The sequence below is a fragment of the Mchenga conophoros genome, linkage group LG17, assembly GCF_057382185.1.
Source record: "Mchenga conophoros isolate Kocher_MC1m ecotype Shallow Benthic linkage group LG17, M_conophoros_male_GT1.1, whole genome shotgun sequence".
In the NCBI taxonomy this organism is placed as follows: Eukaryota; Metazoa; Chordata; class Actinopteri; order Cichliformes; family Cichlidae; genus Mchenga; species Mchenga conophoros.
The window spans coordinates 27,063,264-27,086,500 of NC_140542.1; the positions used below are offsets into that span (position 1 = coordinate 27,063,264).

The window sequence follows — 23,237 nt, forward strand, 5'->3', positions numbered from 1 at the left end:
CCGAACCAAATCACATTTATTTCTGTTAAACCAACGAAACTGGTGCAATTAGAGTAAATTCATCTTCCAAATATGGCTCTCAGCGTCTCATCTGCTGACACACATCCTATGAACCCAGAGCACAGTGGCAAAATGCTGACAGCTGCTAGTGCTCATTTCCATTTTTGTCACTATAATAAGAAACACTATAAAACTGGCGTTCAGAGGAAAACACTTGCGTATCGTTTACATTCTAGAACTCAAATCGGCTGTGTCAGTCACGGGGCTCACTGTCACAACAATACAATCAAAATAAGTTAGAGAACATGCTGAGGAGGTCTGAATTTCAGACAGCAGCGAGCCTGCTGAGTCCCACAGGGACACACGTACAGGCAGCTTTGAAAGCTGTAGTATTACTTCTAATATAGCTCCACCAATCACTTACATTTGTACCACGCAGAGAATTATATTCATATTATCCTGCATCCCATTCATTCTTACTGTAAACCACAAGATTAGAGTAAGATATCATTAGCATTTACAAGAAGACCTTTTAAAATCCCAAAGGGAGATTAACAAAAACATTTAAACAAGCAGGAATGAACAACGAAGGCACTAAAAGTTTTCTTGTTTCAAATATGGCAGACGAAGATATGGCGTCCAACACTTTAATCACCTATTCCTATTTGTCCTATATGTATAAATTTGATCCTCAATCTTTTTAAAATTAGCTATAACATAAACACAAAAGAACTAGAAGTAATGACTGTGTTGATTATCATTTGACTCTATGAGTCTGTCAGCATCCCAGCAGCAAAGGCAGCATCCTCAAACACAAACAAAACCCTCCAAAAACTTACAGTGATATAAAACAGATTAAAAAACAGTAAAGAGACTTTTACCACCAGATTTAACTGACTAACCAACCAAACAAACAAACAAAAAAACCTTTAAATTTGTCTCGACAGACACTGACATGCTGATATCAAGTGTTTCCCACTTTAACAGAATACTAATCAGTGGCATGCTGAGGGCAGGACGTGAGGAGGGTGGTGCAGGGTGGAAGGAGTGTTGCTTGTTCGTGGTGTGTAAAAAGTCTCGGGTGCCTCCAGTGGAAGAGAAGAAGATTTATGAGCACCTCCTGTCTGGCTGCTATTCTCCTCACCGGCCAGCCCTGTCTATTATCTTCTGAAAAATGTTTCATTAACATTTCACACGAGTCTCTCCTCAAATCCACGGTGATGCAATTCTGCGCCGAGGATCTTGGATTGCTTTTTCCAGCTGGCTTGCATCCTTCTCCTGTGCTCACTGTGGAGGTGGAGAGGAGGCGCCAAGGCTGTTGTTCAATAAAATGAAGAGAGGGAAGTCTTCCGCTTTCACACCCGCTCCGGGTTGCTTTCCCGGTTCATCCTGCGTCTGGGGAACAGCTTTCGCTTCAGCAGGATGAGCTGCAGGAACAGGGGAAAGGGGAAATGTCACTACTAAACCTGGAGAACAACTGATTGAATATGAAAGGGGTGGCAATAAAGGTCATTAACTTCCTTCTGAACAGACATGGAGGAGATAGAGATCTATCTATCCAATCTATAATGCACCTAATTAAATGATCATCAGCAAATGTGAGCACCTCTATAAAAGCAAAGAAAAGGTCAAGGCAGTTTGCAGGTCTGGCAAATTCCGGTGTGAATATATTGCCGCAATCTTCCCAGGAGTGGTTGTCAAAGCAAATTCACTCCAAGATCAGACCATGTGATTCATGGAGAAACTACAAAACCCCCGAAATCTACATCTTAGACTCTACAGGCATCAGTTAGCATGTTAAATGTTAAAGTTCATCACAGCAGAATTAGAAAAACACTGAGTAAGTATGGCTTGTTATTCAGTCTTAAAGAACATGACAGCACAGCTTAGGTTTGCAAAGTCAAACAAACCACAAAGTATAGATATTTGGCTATAATGCACAGCACCGTGTCGGGAGAAAACCAAACAGCACAAACACCTAATGCCAATTGTCAGTACGGTGGCGGAGGGGTAGTCATTTGTGCTCGTTTTGTGACCACAGAACCTGGGCACCTTGGAGGCATAGAGCCAACCATGAACTCTTCTGTATACCAAAGTATTCTAGAGTCAAGTGTGAGGCCTAAAGTTAAAGCTTGGCCCAAACTGCGTCAGGAACAGCAGTAAATCTACAGCACAAAGGCTGAAAAAGGGAAGAATGAACCTCAACCTGGTTTAAATGCTGTGCAGAGACCTTAAGAGAGCTGTGCATGAATTAATGCCAATTCCTCAGCAATATATGTGAGACTGGGAAAGTCATACAGAAAATATCTAGCTCAAGTTATTGCTGCCAAATGCAGATCTATTGTATCTAAAATAACATTTTTCTTTATTAAAAATAGGAAAACACGACTTTTAAATCACAGCACAGGAAATTGCTGTCATTTCATTTTTCACGACTGTCAAAAGGATACAGTGTGTGTGGTAAAGCAAAGGTTTATAAATCAGAAGGTCGGCAGTTTGACTCCACGTCTCGACCTCCTCATTGGCACCATTTTTCATTTGTTTTTTTAGCAACAGCAAAGGGTTATAAGTGGCATCAATGTTCTCATGTAACTGTGCCCAGACTGCAAGTATATTTCCCAAAATGTCAAACTATTAATTTCACCAATCAAGGCTTTGATACCAGAGTCCCCTCAGATGTTTGTAACTCAAGAAAGCAAAGATAATCTTAGACATGGAGCAGCCGAGTAAAATCACCTCCCTCTGAGGAGTGAAGACACATTTGATCTCTCCAATCTAAACTCTGACATAAACAGAAGGGCAGCCAGATTCAGATAGTGCCAGAAAGACATCAGAAGTCAGTCTGTGTACAGTGACAACGACACAAGACAAGTGTGACACACTGGTCCCGTGGGTTTCTGTGAAGGAAATTCTCCTAAGGTCACTGCAACTATTAACCTTTCTTTTAGTTCGCTGAGGAGAAACTGGAAACCTCTGGATTAGGAAGGTACCTCAGAACAGTCGACTAGTATTTGTTAAACAACTCGTGGCATTTGTTTTAAACCGTTTCCAACACCAAAGAGGAAGAATTTGAAATGTGTCCAATAATATTTTCCTGCTTTTAAAATGATTTTAAGTACTTTCTGTATATTATTACAGCTTGAAATGCAACTTTTCTGAAGGTTCAATATATAGCAGGAATTGTCTGATCCCAGTTAACAAAGACAGTTAAGTCTTGCCTTCCATAAAAGGCTGCTGGGGTCTTTCATCTTGATAAAGGCCGGTCACGACATAGCTGGTCATACTAGCTCGACACACGAGATGGACGCTCCTCAGAGAGGAATTTCGGTAGCGAAGGCCGTTATCATAACTCAAGCGTGAATCATGGAAACGGAGAGGTGTGCAAGCAAATTCTGTGTGTATCTTTGTCTGAATGTCTAAATGAGCAGAGCGTGGTTCATGGTTAACACTGACCTGTTCGGCGAAGAAGGATATGACAGTGAAGATGACGAGGGTCACGAGGACACAGTGGGTCCAGAACTTCAACTTGTCCCGATACACCCGCCTGGGAAACAACACATTTCAAACAGTTAAAAAAAAACTTCAATCCAACTCCAACAGGTACAGAGGCAGGCGTCAAATGATCGTTCTGCATTAGGTAAACATTCGCAGTGGCAGGTCAGTGGATGATAAGGTGTGATGTAACAAGGAGGAAGCATGCAGTACGCAGAGGACAGCCAGCAATGGAATGACAAGGTGACATCACCCAACACCATCTGCCTGTCAAGCTTACAAACAGACATGGAAAATAGATGTGGAAAGGAAGGGGTGGAGTTGAGAGTCTCAACCATCTGATCTTACAAGCATCTTAAAACTAGTGATTCATCTGAAGCGGCTCGGTCTAATTACAAAGCCTCTATGTGAGGCTTGCATTCCCTTGGTGAAGCGCCCTGAATGCAGGAGCAGGATCCCTGACAAAGAGCCCTGTAACTCTCCAGAGGGATTCCCACTGGTCCAACATGGCAATGCGCTGTCCTGCGTGGTGACAGACACTAATTCATACCTTAGTATGAATGGAGAAAACAGCTCGACTGTGAGGGAAGGAGTCAGAGCTTAAAGTTATATTTGTGTGCATGCCTTAGTTTAAAGCATCTCAGTTCTTGTTGCCAAAAGGTGTTGCCATATTTGACAAAAAACTACACATTTTCCTGTTATTTATGGATATTTAATAGACAAAGCTTTCAAATATGCCATGTAACAAAAGTGATTAAAAATATTCACTACTGTTCTGGTGACCTACTCCTCGCTGCAGTTGACAAAGCAGACAATTTAAATGTAACCTAAAGGCAGTTCATCCATAAATTTCAATGTTACAGGGGGGATCAGCTTCCACAAATCTGTGTTCACTGAATCAGAGAGATGAAAATTTTGAATTCTCTGATATTTTCAGGAGTCTAAACTAAAGGTTGTTTAGCCCAGCTGCGACCTCTGGGGCTGAAAACTGCAGTTCCTTGCATGACCACTTGATGCTCACTCCAAAAGTGAGTCCACCTCCACACTTAAAATGCCAAACTAGCAAAAATAAGCTTGTTTACAGCCTGATACATAAAATTATTCTGGTCCTCTTCAGACCAACTTTACAGACGCAAATTTTTAAATAACTCGCCCTTTTAATTAAGGCTTAGAAGTAATCCATGACAAAGGCAGAGGTAAGGCAGAGGCTGGATATGTGCTGTAACAGGTGGCTAGAAGTTGCTAACTGTTTGTGAGTAGGGATGGGTACCGGTGTCCGGTGCCATGATGGCACCGGTTCTGACATAAACGGTAGTAACCAGACCGAAAAGCAGCGCACATTTCGGTGCTTTATTTCGGTGCTTTTTTTTTCCTGAGCTGTGATACACTTTTAGCCAATCGTTTTACGTTTCCGAGGATAGTAGGCGGGGCCAGGTACGTACGTTCTGTTAGCACAGAGCTACAGATTAAAAATGTCCAAGGCGAAGCGGTTAAAAGTCTGGCTGTACTTCACAGCAAAATATGCAAACTCAGCAGCCTGCAACAAGTGCTTTAAGCTGATACTGTTAAAGGAGGTAACACCTCGAATCTCATGAAACACCTGGCGAAGCATAGCGTTTTTTTAAAAGCCGAGAAATGCGCCGTATTTGATGGCAGCAGCAGCCGTTCTTCTCTGCGTGAGTAGCTTAATGTTGTTCTTGTGTGATTTACGTTGAGTAGGCTAACCACGTTATTACATTAATGCATGTAAGGTGAACTAGCAAACATCATCATAGCTACATGCGACTGTCTTCTTGTTTGATGGCAGATACTCCCTTCACCCTGGCCAAAAAGGCTAAAATGACCAAAGAAAAAGTGGAAAACAGTTAAACATGAGAGGTTTTTGGACAAAGTTTGTGTTTTTTCCATTGATTAAGCACTGCTTCCAGCCAAGAGTGATACCATATATGCCCCATAGCTGCAGAAAAGGCTAACATTGTTATCTTTTTACAAAAAAACAGCTGAACATGAGAGGTTTTTGGACCAATTTTGTGTTCTCCATTCTTTAAGCACCGGTTTGAGCACCGTTTGAGCACCGGCACCGTTTCAAAAGTACCGATTTGGCACCGGTATCGGATAAAACCTAAACGATACCCATCCCTATTTGTGAGACATCATTTCTGCTAATTCAAACCACTAAACTGAATCTCTTGGTTCGGTTTCTGCTTGATTGGTGCATATTCCTGTGTAACTCTATCGACAGATTTCTAACAATTTAAACTCTGATATTATTTTATTTAGAAGTTAGCACTTATTAGATGGCAGTTAATGGATATAACTTGCTAAAAATGCTAAACATACCATTCCTGGAGTTCTTCCATATGCAGGAACCTGTTGCGGTACTCTCTGGGCAGTTCAAACTGGGACGGCAGCGGGAACATTGATTCGTAGAAATCTCTCAGCACAGCTTTCACTGTGGCAGCGTCCTTATGACTGTGGTCGATGTTATCATTCAGACAGATGAACTTCCTTTTGGTGAAATTAAAGAAAATAACACAGTTCAACAACAAGGATGGCAGAGATGTAAACTTTGATTGCACCGCATTAAGGTAAAACAATGAAAAAGCATCTGCTTCTAAGGAATATAAAGTTCTCCTCACCTGGGATTTTTCCTAATGTCATCTAACTGGCCGACCACGTGGGACACATTGGTCCGCACCATCTTGAAAGCTATCTCCTCCTCCCCCATGATCTCAAACCTGTCCATCAAAAGCGCTCTGTCAGCTTAGTATACACAACTACTCGTACACATTGAAATAAATTAAATCTCACTTGTATTTATTCTGGTCTCTGAAGGCTTTGTGAATACGTTCTGCGATTGGCTTGCAGTGGAGGATGAGGCCTTTTGTGACAGGAGGCTGCAGATTAGGAAAACAGAAAATCAGCCAAATAATTCAACACTGAATAAATATTACCTTGTCAAGCCAGCTGTACATCTCACCATGCTAGGATCATAGTAGGCTTCTTGAGTGGGGTTGACCAGGTGAAGCTGGGTCAGGTTAGTTGGGAGTGTCTTAGAGCAGTTTATCAGCATCTGCTCCAAACCTGTCAGGTCCTAAAAACGGCACGAAGAATAAAAACAAAACTCAAAACTGGAACTGTTGGAAACTGTTTACTGACATGTACGCTGGGAAAGATGTTTTGACTAACTTGGAGGCTTAGTGGAAGCTCGTGGATCCTTGTAGCGAGAGTTCGAATCTCACGATCAGACAAGATACCCGAATGATCGGTGTCGATGTCATCAAACACTTCGGACACGTTGAGCTGATCCTGAGCGCTCATCAGGAAGTAAAAGTATGAAAAGGCAAACTGCATGTCCTCAGAGTGACGAACACGGTGGGCCGATGTTTTGTCAAACTCTTGCGGGAATCTGAAGAAGACCAAGCAGAGTGGTTGATATAAATAATGACTGTTTAGAAACAGATGAGCTGTTTCTAAGCATGTATAGAAATAGAAATATATTTATATAAATCTGATTTGATAAGACAGAATATCACTTACGTGTCCTGCAGCTCCTGCATGATGAGACGATCGATCATGTGCGGCATGTGTGCGGGGACTTTGCGAGACGTGAAGCCAAACTGGCCGTTGAGCAGCTTGTTGACGTAGCGCAACGAGTCAGCAAAAGTGTCCTGAAGCTTTCGCCTGGTAGCGGTGCCATCGGTCTCATACGCCATTTCGCTCTCAAGACGCTCCTCTTCCTGTGGAGTAAACACAAATTTATTTACTTTTAATCAAGTTTTTTGAGTGGAGCTTTAAATTGAAGACAGGGATGTACAAACCTCAAGTAAAGCTTGGAAATACTTTCTCCTCTCCCACGGCAGGAAGCCTCGGTCTGAGGAGATGAAGTGCTGGAGCCTTCTCCCCACTGCAGCAGCATTATCCGGCTCAGCCTGACTCTCCGCACTTTTTTGGAGGGAAAGTCTGTTTAAAAGCTTTGATGTCAGGGGCCTCTCAATCGCAGTTTTCAGAGAGAAAGGTCTTTCAGTTATCAAATCTTTCAGAAGTTTATCATCAATGTGGACTGGTACGAGAGGAGTAACGGGTTTGTCTTTCACGGCAACATCTTTCTTAGACATTTCTTCTTTATTTCCAGTTTCATCTTTTCCTTTCAAATCCTCTCCGTCCAAGTCTTTATAGGACTTCTTCTGGACTCTGCTCGCATCATCTTTGCCTAGCTGTGAATCAGGGATCAAATGCTTTTCCGCCAGGTTCTTGTAAGGCTTTAAAAGTTCAGCTTTTGTGAGATTGTAACCCTTCATAGTAATGTCACCGATCAGAAGCTTTTCCTCCAGCTTTTGAAGCTCTTTGCGCACAGCAGCTGGTAAAAGTGACACATTTAAAGAAGGAACCTCTATGATAGTCTGAGGATCTCCAGGCCGCCCTTTCTTGAGCTTAGGCCCTCGTTTGTTTTCAGGAATATCAGAGAAAGGGAACACTGGGTCCGGGGTCGGAGTCGCGTTCGGTTCTTTTCCTGCATCTTTGCTTGAAGTCGGGGACGCGTTAGTTTGAGAAACCTCACGGGTGTCGACAGCCACACTGAAGCTCATAGCAAACTCTGTGTCGTCGTCTCTCTGAAAAGTGAGGTTGTAGTGGATCTGGGTCGCGTTGTAACCAGGGTGGAGCAGCAGGTGAATGGTCTTCCACTTGTTTGCGACAGAGGTGTGACGCACCACGGGGTTCTCGCTGATGTGGGCTTCGGAGACTCTGTGAGCGAGTTTCTCAAAGCTGAAATACGGCCTGACTTCACCCACAGGGAGCGTGTAGTGGCTCTGGTTCCTCAGTAGGGTCACATGATGCAGCTCGTTAAAGTGTTCTAAAAAAGAAAAGAGTTCTTTCAAAACGTTCTCACTTCCCCAAGGGACACACTTCGAATGTCTTTTTCCCCCCTACGACAAAAGAATATGTTTAGGGTGCTAGTAGCAACAAAAAGGTTCACTTTAAATAAAAACATAAACTTGTTTATTGTTCATACGCAAATTACACTGCACATTTAGACTGTGTATTCAAGAACTATGGTGTCAGAACATAAAAACAAGTCAATCCTTATAAGTTCTTATAGGATACTTAGTAATATTATTAATACATGTTTGGCTACAGTATCGTCTGTGCTGCAAAGCTTTTATAAAGAGTTGTGGGTGCATATATGCAAAAGGGTGCTTGCTAGGCAACATAATGACGTTACAATATATAATGTATAGTTTAGCTTTCATAAGATGTTATAGCTGCAAAAAGTCAAAAACCAAGTCATTTCAGCCTGTTGTTAGGTGGGTGGAGGGCAATATGATAACACTGTGGTGTCTGATACAGATCAGAACATTCAGGGGCCTACGATGCACCTTTGTGCCAAGTTTGGTTGTTCATCTCCTAAAGGTCTAGGAGGAGTTGGTGGACAAAGAGACAAACACGCAGACAGATTGATATATTGATATATTGTGTGGCTATACTGATAAGACAGAGACACTAATCTGAGCAGTAAGAAGAAGTGAGTGAAAAGTGCCATAATCCTGGATATGTTACCGTGAAGGAGCATTTCTGTCACCTGATTATCGACCTGCCGGCTGTTGGAATGCGTCCATATTACTCACTGAGGAAATTCATCAATACTGTTCCTGACTGATTCACCACACTGCTCGGCTTCCTCTGTCAGGATCCTGACCAGCCTCTGCACCATTTGCTGGACATGCAGTTAAACACACTGTATAACATCTCTTACAGCTTTGCTGTTTACGGAACGATTCGCACAGTCTTTGCTAGTTCATGTCACAATACATACGTTCATTCTACATTTCAGCTCCTGATTGCATCTCATTTAAAATGTAATTAACTGAAAAACGTCTTCACCTTTATTAAAAAAATATTTTCTACATTCTCTATTTAGCTGTGCTCATAGTTTCTAAGCTACTGTATATTCATGTCATTTTTGGGGCTTTAATTGCAGTAATTTTTTAATTTTGGGGATAGTTTTTATTATGTCTTTTTTGTTATCTTCATTTATCCATGTTGCATATGACAATTTTTACAATTTTGACAATATGGCTGTTCCAAGTATAACAAAGTCTTTTGTTTTTAGTGTAGACTACTGCTTTTACTTTATTCTTTGTGCTGAATCTGCAACAGAGTAATTTAAATTCTGGTATCAATAAAATAAACAAGTATGTATATGAGTAACTAAATAAATAATAAAATGAGAAAGTAACTAAGTGAGTAGATTAATAAAATAAATCTTTTATTCTTTAAAACATAATTTACCATAGTCTGGTATTTTACCTATTATGATTTTAAAATGTTTACGTTTTAAAAGGATTTTTGTCAGCATATTTTATTACATATTATTAGCAGTTATATTTGTACATATTACCAATTTATTAATCCTTTTGCAGGTATTGAACCTAAAATAATACAACAGAAAGACCTGATTACCTTTGAGGGTTATATTATAAAATAGTAAAAACCAAAAGAAACACCAAAAAAATAAACAAAACAAACACTATTACATGTATTGCTTTAAACATACCTTGGCCACAGTCTCCCACATCAAAGCCACAGGAAAGTACATTACAGGCCTGGTCACAGAACTTGTCAGCCAGCCAGGAGTTGGCACAGCCTTGATTGCAGTAGGATGTCCCCGCTATGCCTCCTAGACCACCTGCAAACTGCCACACCTGTCCCCCGGCCCCTCCAGCCCCACCGGGACCGACCCCACCAGGGAATCGACTGCTCCCTGCTGCACCTTTTAGAGAAGGATTAAAAAATTTAATATACACAGCACAAACATGCCCATTTACAAAAAAGACGCAACGGTGTTGATATCTTTACCCAGGCAGTCTCCTCCATCCCAGTCACAAGCTGAGTTGTTGCAGGCCTTGTCACAGTACCCATCTTTGATCCAGGATCCTGGGCAGCCTTCTGCACAGTTAGGAACCGGCCAGGTGAGGTATACCTGCAGGGAATTGAGCAAAATAAAGCCAGTTTTCAGTATTTAAAAAATGAAACTGTGGCTCATATTTCTGGGAAAACTTAACTGTGAGCACTTTTCATGTTGTGTTCGCACCTTCTGTCCTTTTGAGTGGCTGTAGAAGTCATCAGGCCACACATCTTTGCCAAACATCACATCATCATTGAGGTAAATAAATTTCTGGGAGAGCCCAGGAATACGATGGATGTGGGTCTCTATAGCAGGTGAGCTGAAAGTGGGAAGGTGGCTGTGGTTCGAGAAGATATCCTGGAAATCCAAAAGGAGCAGTTAGCTAATTTACACAATAAACTATGAATAAAAGCATAGCTTCTGTATTCCAGCCGGACCTTTATTGTTGTAGAAGTTGAGGCTCAAGTTTTACCTGATGTGTAATAACTGAAACTCTGGGGTTATCCAAGTTGAGCCAGGAGGGAATTTGCCCATTGGTGACGATGAAGATGTGTCGCACCCAGGGGGCGTGTCTCTCAATAGAGCGCAGCGAATAACGAAGCTCCTCGTTGTCCTCGAATCGACTGGCTGATACATCTTCATCCTGTTTAGACTGGAGGGCAAACACACAACACTTCTTTCTTAACATCTTATATATCTTATATATAGTGCCTACCGCACACATCTTGCAATACTGTGTAAAAAATAAATAAATAAACCAAATGCCAATTATTAAAGGATTAAAAAAAAGAAGACTCTACCTGTGAAATAGCAGTGAGGTCCCAGAACAAGTATGCAGGACTGATGGTTAACTCTTTCCCATCCAGTGTCAGGTTCTTCTTGGCCTGCTGAGTCAAGTCAGTGAAATCCTGTTGCGTGTTGAGGTGGAGCAGGGCGATGCTGGCTTCTGAGTACAACTCAAACTGAGGGACAAATAAACACATTTCAATTACAGTGTTAATTGCTTGGAAGAATAGTCCAGTGGTTTGCAGTAGCATTTTAATAAGTTACTTGACCTGGTAAAAATAAATGAAGCAGAGGATAAAGGATAAAGATATACTAATGTTTAGGCTCTACTTTTGATCCTGCAATTCACACAATACCTTTTAATGTTGTTCTGTCTTACGGCCACCAGGGGGCTACATTTTTTGGTGTTTAAATACAAATCTGCAGTCACATTTGGTACACATCGTCTATCAACTTTGTCATTTCTGACTATTCAAATGTCACTTATCAAGTTGGTTGAAATTACACTTCTGGACTAAAAACCTGTTTACCATCTTCAGCTGTAGCTTCTGTTTAGTGCCAAGCATGCTAAACCTACAGATTTAGAGCACTAAAGACAGCTGTTAATGGTGGTAAACTTTCATAAAATATTACTCAGTGGACTGAAGCTGCAATTCACAGAGCTGTTGACATGTTTATAGGCTTATTATTATTTTATTAATCCACAAAAAGTAAAAACAAGCATTTTACATAAGGCTTAATTCTCCTTCTAAAACCTAAAAGCACTAAACCTCTAGTTGGACAGAGTTACCAACTTAAAAATGCTCCCCGATAAAGCCGAAAATCAAAACTCTCCATATGCAACAGTGAGAAAGATTTCAATTTAAAGCAGCAGAGACTAGGAGAGGGAAAATTCTGAAAGACGGCGATAAATGAGGCTGACAAAAATGACTGGAAAAAACAGTTGACTAAGTCTTTCCATGGAGACAAAAGCAGTTCCTCAAAAGGTTAGGCAAGCAGTAGTTACAGTTAAAGTTAGCTGATAGAGAGATAAGCTAGTCACAGTAAAGGTCCTCTGAAGTCATAGATACACGTGCGTGCGTATAAAGAGGTGAGAGTTCGGAAAGTTCTGTGATGTCATCTTCTCCAGCAGGGTCACATGAATATGACTCTGTCTGATCTCAGAGGAGTTATGTGTGGCATCAAAGCCCTCTGTGTGTGTTTGTGTGCGTGCGTGCGTGCGTGCGAGTGTGTGAGCCCCCAGCCTTGGATATTAAAAACCTTTTGTCTACTCTCTCAAACATTAAAAAACGCCTCCACAACATGAACAGCAAAAAACTTTCAGCTGCTTCATTTTTTTTTTTTAAGTAAAATATTGCACCTTTTTCACTCTGCATCATTTTCTGACCACTTTAGCCATTAAAGAACAATATTCTTAATCCTTTAACACTTTTTAGTCATTTTTACCACTGTATATGTTTGCTTAAAATAAACAAACTGTGAGCAATAAATTCTCAATATTCCTGTATTCAACAAAAATCATACAAATTAAAACTTTCTTATGCAAATAAAGACTTTATTTCTTATTTTTTTGAATTTGTCTGTTTTTTTAAATACTTTGAATTTTTAAGTTTTCTTCATGGCACAGGCATTACAGGGTAAGGATGTTTATATACAAATAAACTCCATATAAAAATACTGCAAAAAACTTGAGATATAAATATGCAATGCTTAATAAATTTATTAGACCAAGATACAGTGGAAGCTTTATGCGACAGCTTCCCTAAGATTAACAGTGCTGATATTTACCAAAATGTTTCTTTTATGGTTCTGCACTGATAAATCCACCAGTGTCCACAAGTACTTTACTCTAAAACTGTTTGAGTATTTACTTGCATTCCTGAACAAAAACCATTTGTTTTAGGGTTTAAATGTTATGTTTGGTTAATTTCTGACTTTTTAGAGAAGTCCAGTGTGCCAGGTCAAACTTATTAAGTTTTCTTATTTATCTAACAAATAACAACACTTTTTTTGTCTTACACAACAAAATACAAATATTTTGGATATTTGTATTTTCTTGTGTTTCTGAAAGGTGAGCTAATAAATTCTTTAAGCGCTGTATAATAGTCAAAATGAGCTGCAATAGTAAAATATTGCTAACAGCAAGTAATCGAGTATTTTACTTTACAGGAAAAACTTCTTGAGTCCCTTCACACGAGATCGTGTTCTGCCTCCACTCGTCCGCTTTTTTTCCTCTGCTCCTGTTTTTAGGTGAGGCGGATTAGCTGGGACTTATAAACCCAGCGGGACGCAGCCCGGAGACAACAAGGCACAGATCAGGTTGCACTCTTTATAGTCATGATAATGCACTGGCACATACACACAAAGCAGAGGTGTGTGGCAGCTTTACACAGACGCACGCTTTCCAAAGAAGTGTAAATTTATACCCACAAACCTTTTTATCTAATGCATCATAATCAATATAAAAAATAACCAAACTTTGGTAATTTGACCTATAGATACTTGTCATAAGAACATTTTGTACATTCATTTTTAATTTAAGTAAATTATGAACAACAATATTTGGTTATAAGGACATTTGGTTTAAGGACTGCTGGAAATCTTCATATTTTTTCATTTCATTGTATCTGTCAATAAAGCTGAAAAACAAAAACTAATGTAAGCAAACACAAAACATATTACATCATAATCCTTCTTTAATATCAGTTCAGTGATTTAATGATTTCTTGTGCTACTGTTACTGGGTTTCAGGATTAAGCGCTATCCCATACAGTAACTGCTTCGTCTTGCTTTAACATTTCTCATCATAAACAGTCGAGCTATGTTCAGCAGCGTCCGCTTACAGCAGCATGCTTGACACATGAAACCAAACTGGTTCCACAGCTAACAACGGCTAACCCAGAGGTGGAAAAGTCCTCAATTTTCTTGTCATTGCATGTGACCACTTCCTGTCTTAATTTTGGGAGAACACAGACTGTCAAAAAAAAAAGAAAAAAAGAAAAGGCACTAAATATATGGATAGGTTTCCTTGTTTTGAAGTAGAGGGGGAATGGTTGTCGTGAAATTTAATTTCATCAGCTCATCTGCTTCAGGCGGCTGCGCGAGTTATTCCACACCACAGTATTAACATGTCCCGTGTGTATTATACTCTCAACACATAATAAACCCTCATCACTGTGGGCCGTGTGTCACTGCAGGGACTGTGGACAATGTAATTAGTCTAGAAAAATAAGTTGACAATGTGGATAAAGTAATTAACCCAGTGCCGAGTGATCTTTTCAAGCAGATGGACTGGGATGTTGCAGCAGCATGCAGCTCGATCTGCATCGTCCTTCTCTTTGTGGGTCACTGAAGCACACAAGTATGAGCCTGCTTCTGCCGGAGGTTTCTTCCTTTTAAAAGGGAGTTTTTCCTTCCCACTCTCGCCATGTGCTTCCTTAAAGGAGGTTGTTTCATTGTTGGGGTTTGTTCTATATTATTGTAGGGTCTCAATCTTACAAGATAAAGCGCCATGAGGCAGCTGTTTTTGTGATTTGCTATAGAAATACCAGTTAGCATCTATCTGCCAGTCGCTGTGTCAAGAATCTATACCAGGGGTCCCCAATCCCAGTCCACGAGGGCCGGTGTCCCTACAGGTTTTAGATCTCACCCTGGGTCAACACACCTGAATCACATGATTAGTTCATTACCAGGCCTCTGGAGAACTTCAAGACATGTTGAGAAGGTAATTTATCCATTTAAATCAGCTGTGATGGATCAAGGACACATCTAAGACCTGCAGGGACACCAGCCCTGTGGACTGGGATTGGGGACCCCTGATCTATACAGTCCTTGCTGAAGGGTTGCTAGCATTCAACCCATATCACAATCAGTCTTAGCTCTAAAAGATGACCGCTACATTGGCATCGCAATTTCAGTCCACAAACCTGTGACAACTGTGATTCAAACTGAATAAGACCCAAGACAGACAGGCCTAGAGACTGATCTGCAACCATCTGGCAACCACTGATTATTAGGGAAAAATTTGTATTTTGCAAGTGTCTATGAGTGATTGTTGGAGACTGACAACAGTTGCTGGGAAAAACATTGGTTACACCAGGTCTACAGACTGGGCACATTGCAACCAGCTGTCGTCAAGGAAAACTACGCTGTCATTGTATCGGTCACTAGCATATTTCTGTTGTCGTAGTTTGAATTGAAGTGATGGACTTAGTCTACAAACACTGTCCAAGGTTTAGGAAACCTGTGAAAAATGTGACATCCTTTTGCTTTCAAAGTAAAAGGATCACCTTCAAAAATATGTTGGCTACAGTTCTGAGGCACAACTTTTACTTTGAAATTTTCTATAGCTCAAGTTCTGGGTTCTGGATTCTTTCTGTCAATGAAACAAGGAAGTTGTGAAAACTGATTTAGCCTGAGTGACCGAAGGCATTTCTCTGTGTTTATAGTTGTTTAAATCCTAGTCAGACTGCTTGGTAATAAAAGCAAACACAGCTCAAACTTTCTATCACATTCAGATGACAGTTGGCTGATATATTATACATCTGTATATTAATTTCATATGTATTTAACCAGGAAAAAAAATTATCCATCAAGATCATAAAATCTCTTTTACAAGGATGTCCTGGCCAAGCACGTACAAACGGTTTACTTTGTCTTAGAAATTCAACATTTTTGTGACTGTCTTATTTGCTCTGTATTTCTGTGAACATACTGTATGTAACCTCACTTCATGGAGCAGACAGCACACCACGTGGACAATCACACACTTCTACAGATCAAAACGCACGCTAATACAATCACATCAGCAGACTTGTACACAAACACAGTGGGCAGGACCTGACAGGCAACAGCACAGGCAGATGATCGGGGCTGTGGTCCAGCTTTCATCACTATAGTCGTCGGTCTAACACCAGCTATAAATACCAGCCACCCCTCAGCGCTCAGCCGCTCCCTCCACACTATGCACATCATCCCTCTTTCACAGAACCGGCCAAGAAGCACCCGGAAATATGCTGAAATCCAAACTGAGCATTGTGTGGTGGCCTGTGTACCTAGAATCCCTCCACCACTAAACACCAATCACACACACACTATTTCCATCATCTTTCCTGTGTGGTTGAGATGCAAGGATGTGTTTAAGAGTGCAGATGAGGTCAGAAAAATCCTGGTGACCTTTTGGCCTGCTGGCTGGCAATGCGCCACTGAAAACAGTTGCTCTAATGTTAACCCCTACATGGACAGCTAAGGTTACAGCCTGAATACCACTAGTTATTATCACATGACCTGCCAGGCAAGATGGTGGCAGACTTGGAGACGAATGGAAGGAATGACGGGACAGCTGGGTTGGATAATGATGAGTTAGATTAAATGCAGTTAACCTACATGTTATAGCTCATTATTAGTGTAGTCCTTATCAGGTACCTGTCCAATACCAGGTGGGACCAACTTTTGCCTTAAGAACTGTCAAACTGTCATGACACAAATTCAACAGAGTCCTGGAAACATTGCTCAGAGATTTTGGTGCATATTGGCACGATACTATCAAACAGCAGATTTATCGGCTGCACATCTGTAATCATGTCCCGTTCTACCACATCTCAAAGGTGCTTATATGAGTACAGTGAGCATACATTCAAGAAACCAGTTTGGGATGATTTGAGCTTTGTGATCATCAGAAGATGGGTACCCTGTTGTGAAATATATTAATATAAAAATAGTTCATTTAATTTATTTAACTGCTTCAATTAAAAATACTAATTTCTATACTAAGGATTTTTGGAAGTTATCGGTTTGCTTTAATGTCCTCTGACACTGTAAGACTTTCTGATAACACATTTGTTTTGAATTCTTATTAAAAACAAAGGCAGTTATGAAAGACCTTATCTAATGCATCACCCATTAGTGCTCATCAGCCACATGAGGGCATTATCAGAAGACTCAGGCCTGTCCTGCAGCCTGTCGGCTGGAGCTACAGGGTCACTCAGCCCTGGCCTGGTTTGTTTTCCTTGGTTATTTCTGAGTAATCCCAACCTGTTAGTGGCATTCCTCTGTCTCAAAATATAAAGCAGAGTTCTGATTAGAGAAAATTATTAGATACACAAGCACAACACTGAGCTAAACAGAGGCCCTTTATCCACAACACAACGTCACCGATTAAAATAGAGAAACGCAGGTTTAGCAGGAAGGTGCAATCTCCTCTTCAAGGAGGATTTGACTTCTGCGATTAGACTATTCTTAGAATTTGGTGCTATGCTTTAAAAAAAAAGATCAGAGAGTATCTTATAGTTCTCTACTCTGGTGTAATTGAGATGGTGATATACAAACATCCTTTAGCATCGCTCTGATGTCACTATTTCACATAAGGGATAAGATGAAGAAGAATTAATGCAAGGAATTGGGAGGAAATAATACAGTGTTTGAAAGTAGGAAATACAATTACATAAAGTGACAGCGTCTGCTGCACGTTCACCAAAGTGCAACTCTGCCATCTGCTGTTTTAAAACCAACTTTAAAACATCCTTATTTTCATGCTCTAGCAAGGTGGTGTAGAAGATTTTTTATTTAATGAGCAGAAGGAATGACTTTTGGTACCTGTTTGATTTTGCTGGTTATGACAGATGGAAGTTTGGCTCGCAACCTCTCCGTCTCCTTGAAGGACGCAGGGAAGCCGCTCAGATACGCCAGAGTCTGCATGCGGGTCAGACCCGGAGCCTCTTTATCCGTTGTCTGTGTGACACACAACAACAAAGGTTCAAAATAAAAGCCTTTTGGTGTTTTATTGCCTTCTCTTATAAATGGAAAAGCTAACAGAATTAATTACATGCACAAAGAGAATAAATGCAAAATTCTTAAAAAGTGCTAAAACAGATGTAAACTTACCAGGTAACATCTGGACACAGAGAATTTCTGATCTTCTTTAGACACATCTGTATACGCTTTAATGGCTGCAGGGAGCAATGAACGAATGGTGAGCAGCAGACACACACCTTCAGGTTTCCATAGTTCGATCTTTGACAGGCGTGCATGAAGTGCAAAACAAAGTGGAACAAACTCTGGGAAAGTGTGGGCTACGTCAACAAACTAAACAAACTGCCTGCTAAATGCTGTGTCTGAATAGTTTCCTGTCAGCAAATGAAACCCTAAATTATTTTACAAAAACTGATGAATGTCATCATTTTAGAGATGAATTATGTCACAGTTGTTTCCTCAAAAGCTGAATGCAAAATTCTGGTTTTAGTGTTAGAAACTGCACTGAATACAAGTGTTATGCCAGTGCACAACGATCTTGATTATTTAATCTGGCTTCCACACTAATGTTATCGCTATCATTAAATTTAAACTCCTGCTATAGTTTCATGTCTTCAAGCACACAAAAGTATACACTTACAGCTCCGCCCTCTTTGAAATGAATGTGTGTGTGTGTGTGTGTGTGTGTGTGTGTGTGTGTGTGTGTGTGTGTGTGTGTGTGTGTGTGTGTGTGTGTGTAGGCGCCTAAAGTGATCCAGAAGGGTGCGATGAACTATGTAAGGTAAAAACAGCCTGAATGAGTCGGGAGAACAAGTAAAACATAAAGAAGAAAAACTAAAATAGAATGAGAAAAATCTCTTAATCCGTCCACTTATACACACTATTTGTTAACTAGGCTCTCCCACTGGTGTTGTCTCTCTTCATGCTGTACGGTGTGTCACACTATTAGCACTGTCCACAGAGGGTGGACGTCAGCGCTCTTGCATGAATATGAATAATTCAATCCTGGCCGCTGTCATCTTTGCAGATCAAACTGTTGCTGGCAGCTGCAGCGGCTGTATTGATCACTGACGTCATTAGTTAAAAATAACATGTTTTGTAGTGACGAACTGCCCGCTAGGCTCAGCTACTACACTTCCACCCGCAGTCGGCTGACTGAAGTCATTCAAAGAGCATCCTTTACTGATCCTCTTTGTTTCTTTACCTTCAGCTTGCGAGTTAAAGACGACCAAGGAGAAGCTGGTAGGCTGGTGGAAGGGTTTGTTCATGAGCAGCAGCTCTTTGGCAGCGGAGAAGGAGGGAGAGAGGGATGGCAGCTCTTTGAGCGTAATGTTGGCCGGCAGAGCGGGATCCAGGGCCAGCATGGGCGCGATGATGCAATGGGACAGCAGGCATTCAGGCTTAACACTGCAAACAAATGGCCAGAAAAAGGGGTAATAATAAATAAATAATCCTTTAATAAGCACATCTACACCTGTGCACTCACTCAGAGAGCTACTTCCTTTGCACTGTGGTTTAAAACATATGCATAAAATTGATGATGTTTACGCATTTAGCAGACATGAAAATGTTGCACTGAGCACCTCGCGTATCTGTGGTTAAAAGTCAACAATAAGGAGGAAGAAGAAAGACGGGGCTGGTTTTTTTCCTACCAACATTTTAGCGTTGAGCAGAAACAGGAAATATCCAAAGAGATGTTCAGTGCACTGATATCATTTAAGCAAGAGGAAAACATAAAATAATAAAATACTGTTTCTTCAAAACCTCTATGTACACTTCTATATCATTATGCATTTACGTTTTTATTAAAAAAAAGATTTAAAAAATTTTGTACCACCCCTTTTCTTAAATAAAAGCCAAACAAAGCCAATTATCACAGTGCTAAGTAAAACAATGGTAAACATTCTGGTTAATAAAATAATAACTGCTTTTCTCTAACTGGTATCCCATCAGTTGACACCCTCTGTGTGGTGCAACCCACCAGTGTTTCCTGTTTCAACATCAGCCTCGGTGTTCACACAATGCCACTGCATTGCGACTTTAACAGTCATTTAGCAGGTTTTTCACAACACCTACAAGTCTGAGAATAAACTCAACACACCATGTACCCACACTGACGCAACCTGTTTTTAACCTCTCTGTAAGTTAACAGACGAGCAGTATGATGCAGAACTGTGGTACTTAGCTGCATTAGACTGCATAGATAAACACAAAAGCACTGTGTTAAAAGTAAAGTTTGGTGGAGGGGGATTAAGGTGTGGTTTTTGTTTTTTTCAGGAGTTGGGCTCAACCCCTTAGTTCCAGTGAAGGACAAACTTAATGTTTCAGCACACCAAGACATTTTGGGCAATTTCATGCTCCGAACTTTGTGAGAACAGTTTGGGGATGGCCCCTTCATGCTCCAACATGACTGCAGACCAGTGCACAAAGCAAAGCTGATAAAGACATAGACCTGCACAGAGTCCTGGTTTCAACCCGACAGAACACTTCTGGGATGAATTGGAGTGCAGGCAGCCTCCCGTCCAACATCGGTGTCTGATTCACAGATGCACCTCTAGAAAAATGGTCCAAAATTCCCATAAACACACTCCTAAACCTTGTGGAAAGCCTTCTGAAGTGCTGAAGCTGTTTTAGCTGCAAAGTGTGGGCTGAGATCATATTAAACCCTATGGATTAAGAATGGGCTGTCACTCAATCTGTGTAAACAAGAGACAAGAGAACACTTTTGGCAATATAGTGTAGAACCAGCATAAAACAGCAGGTGTCTTAAGGTGTGTATGTGCATTTTTATTTATTTTTCTATTTGTAATCACAGACCAACACACAGAAGAGGAAGGCTAGGCTTCAATGTTCATTAGCTGCACCAGAAGTTCCCAAAACAAACTAAAAACTTATATTTTCCTCCGAGGTGGGGGACACAGGGCCAAGTCCACAAGAACAGCTACCAGCTTCCCAGATTTTCTTCTCCATATCTCTCATTGCATTAGACTCTTGTGGACTGTGTTGCAACAAACACTGAGCACAAGCACTTTATCTAAATCCTGAACTTGCATATTATTTTTACACAAACATGCAATCACTCTCACATTCAGCAGTCAGTTTAGAATAAACAGTTAACCTAACATGCACAACTGGAGGTGCTGTGAGGAAACAGTCCCAACCCCCGCACTACTGTGTCGCCACATAATTGTTACACACACGCCCTAAATATGTACTCCAAATAACGAACTGCTAAACAAATAAGACTTCATCTTATTTAACTTCACAGATCACACACCCACTGTGTACACCATCATCACACTCACCTGTCTTTTGGCACTTCAGTTGTCTCGCTTGTGTTTCTCCCCAGGCGTTCCCTGTGTGTAAACGAACAGTGCATTTATATTTTATTGGGCTGTTGCAGTCTATTTTAACACCAGATGACATTTCAGAGGTGGATAAAAATCACACAATTCCCTTTTTTTCCCATGCATCAGCAAGCCAATCAATGTCAGCTGATGATGCTCTGACCTTCGTGCTGAGTTTTACTGTATTTGGGAACTTTAGGAGATAAAGCTACCTCTGAGCTTTTTGTTCTTCCTCCAGTTGCTCTTTGACTGCCTTCAATTCCCTCAGCAGCGCCATGTCTGTGCCATTCACCCATGTGTACACCACATCAATAGGCATGGGCAGACAAAGCCTGCAAAAAACAAAAAAAAACAACAACCCCAAAATAAATAATAAATCAAACACACACATAATTCAACAGACAGCGCTTAAACTGCAAATCCACAACCCCGTTTTCCTCCCCAGCACACACTTCTCTGTAAATTAACTTTTATCCATGCATGGCTAAACCCTGTCTGGTTCTTTCACATTTCTTGTCTGCTAGGATTAGAAAATGTGCAATGTGCTTTGAGATTTTTATGATTTCTAGTTCCTAATGCCTTAAGATAGATTTCCTCTAAGACACAAAATGTATCTATGAAATGAGCTCAAGGTTGGTTTCTTTTACCTGCTTTGGAATGATTTCCCACCCACGTTGTCTCTGTAGGAGTCAAACAGCACATGATACTGGTCCCTACTCCACTCCACCACCACCTGCATGGACAGAAGAACACGCCGTGTAGTTCACGATTTTAAAATCACACGCACACTACAGTGCTGAATCATTTTTGGGAGATTTAGTATCTGATATTCCACGTAAATCAAGTAGCAGTTGGTGTAACTAAATCTAAACTACATCTGAAAAAAAGGGGCAGGCAGTTTAATTAAAATAGAGCTACAGTAGTGGTTTTAATGGAGAATACACACAGAACAGAGGCAGTCTGGGGAGACGTGTCGTTTAAAGACATGCAATACATTTCTGTTTACTTTCAGGAAGATCTGCTCAAACAAGCAATTTTTAGTGGACTCTGGTGGGAAGGTGGTGTGCTGAAAACAGCTGTTAGGAGAAAGTAAATGCTAGCTAACTCGACAGCAGAAGCGGCTGTCTGTAAGAGACAGGAGCTGAAACAAGAGAAGAAACCTCACCTCCCCAAACTGAAAGGCGGAAACAATCATGAGCACGATCCCCCCGAAGCAGAGGTACAGCCCGTATCGGTGGGACAGACAGGTGTACGTCTGCCTCTGCACCAGCTTCAACACCGAGTTCACGACTACCATGGTCCTCCTGGGCGAAGCATAGCGCCGCATTCATTCAGAAAAAACGCAGATAAACGCGCTGAAAACAGAAAGTAAACATCACACAGGAGCCGGATTTGTCAGCTGACTGCCTGCCACAGAGCAAGACACATGACAACCGGGCTTGTGACTCTTCCTCAGCGCTGATGAAGCAGCACGCGCACGGCTGCCATCACCACCTCTTAAGCTCATTGTTGCCCTCTGGCGGCGAGGAGCAGAATGCATGGTGCCTTCACGGCCTTCTCTCACTGAGTAACTCGCGGTATGCCAATTGTCCCTAATACATTTTATACATTTCAAATGTATTATATTATATTATATTATATTATATTATATTATATTATATTATATTATATTATATTATATTATATTATATTATATTCACAACTTTTTATGAATTACTGAATCAGTGCGCCCCAGGGCAGCTGTGGCTACAATGTAGCTTGCCATCACCAGTGTGTGAATGTGTGTGTGAATGGGTGGAGGACTGAATGTAGTATAAAGTGCTTTGGGGTCCATAGGGACCACATAAAGCGCTATACAAATACAGGCCATTTACCATTTTACCATTTATAAAAAGCATCAATACTGAGGTTGACTTAAATAATAGTGTCTTTCATCAGTGGAACTGCATCAGAAC

The 23,237-nt window shown here is 40.9% G+C and overlaps 1 protein-coding gene across 1 annotated transcript; it reads right to left on the reverse strand.

The window, feature by feature from the left end:
* On the reverse strand, window positions 1-22,728 carry gnptab (N-acetylglucosamine-1-phosphate transferase subunits alpha and beta). The gene is made up of 21 exons (XM_085252122.1): window positions 22,448-22,728; window positions 21,930-22,015; window positions 21,495-21,614; window positions 21,241-21,291; window positions 19,140-19,342; window positions 18,068-18,132; window positions 17,780-17,914; window positions 11,200-11,361; window positions 10,872-11,051; window positions 10,586-10,756; window positions 10,351-10,474; window positions 10,049-10,264; window positions 7,314-8,347; window positions 7,033-7,232; window positions 6,682-6,901; window positions 6,473-6,586; window positions 6,304-6,389; window positions 6,132-6,230; window positions 5,833-6,000; window positions 3,454-3,544; window positions 1-1,427 (listed from the first exon to the last, which is right to left on the reverse strand). Exons 1-21 carry the CDS (start codon window positions 22,607-22,609, stop codon window positions 1,356-1,358), a joined length of 3,759 nt encoding a protein of 1,252 aa, XP_085108248.1. The 5' UTR covers window positions 22,610-22,728; the 3' UTR covers window positions 1-1,355.
* Window positions 22,729-23,237: the final 509 nt, after the last annotated feature.

Coding starts and splice junctions, on each gene's coding strand:
- gnptab (XM_085252122.1), bottom strand. CDS start 22,609: ATGCGGCGCTATGCTTCGCCCAGGAGGACCATGGTAGTCGTGAACTCG. Junction 6,001..6,131: donor GACATTAGGAAAAATCCCAG/GTGAGGAGAACT, acceptor TTTCACCAAAAG/GAAGTTCATCTGTCTGAATG. Junction 3,545..5,832: donor ATGGAAGAACTCCAGGAATG/GTATGTTTAGCA, acceptor GTTGTTTCCCAG/GCGGGTGTATCGGGACAAGT.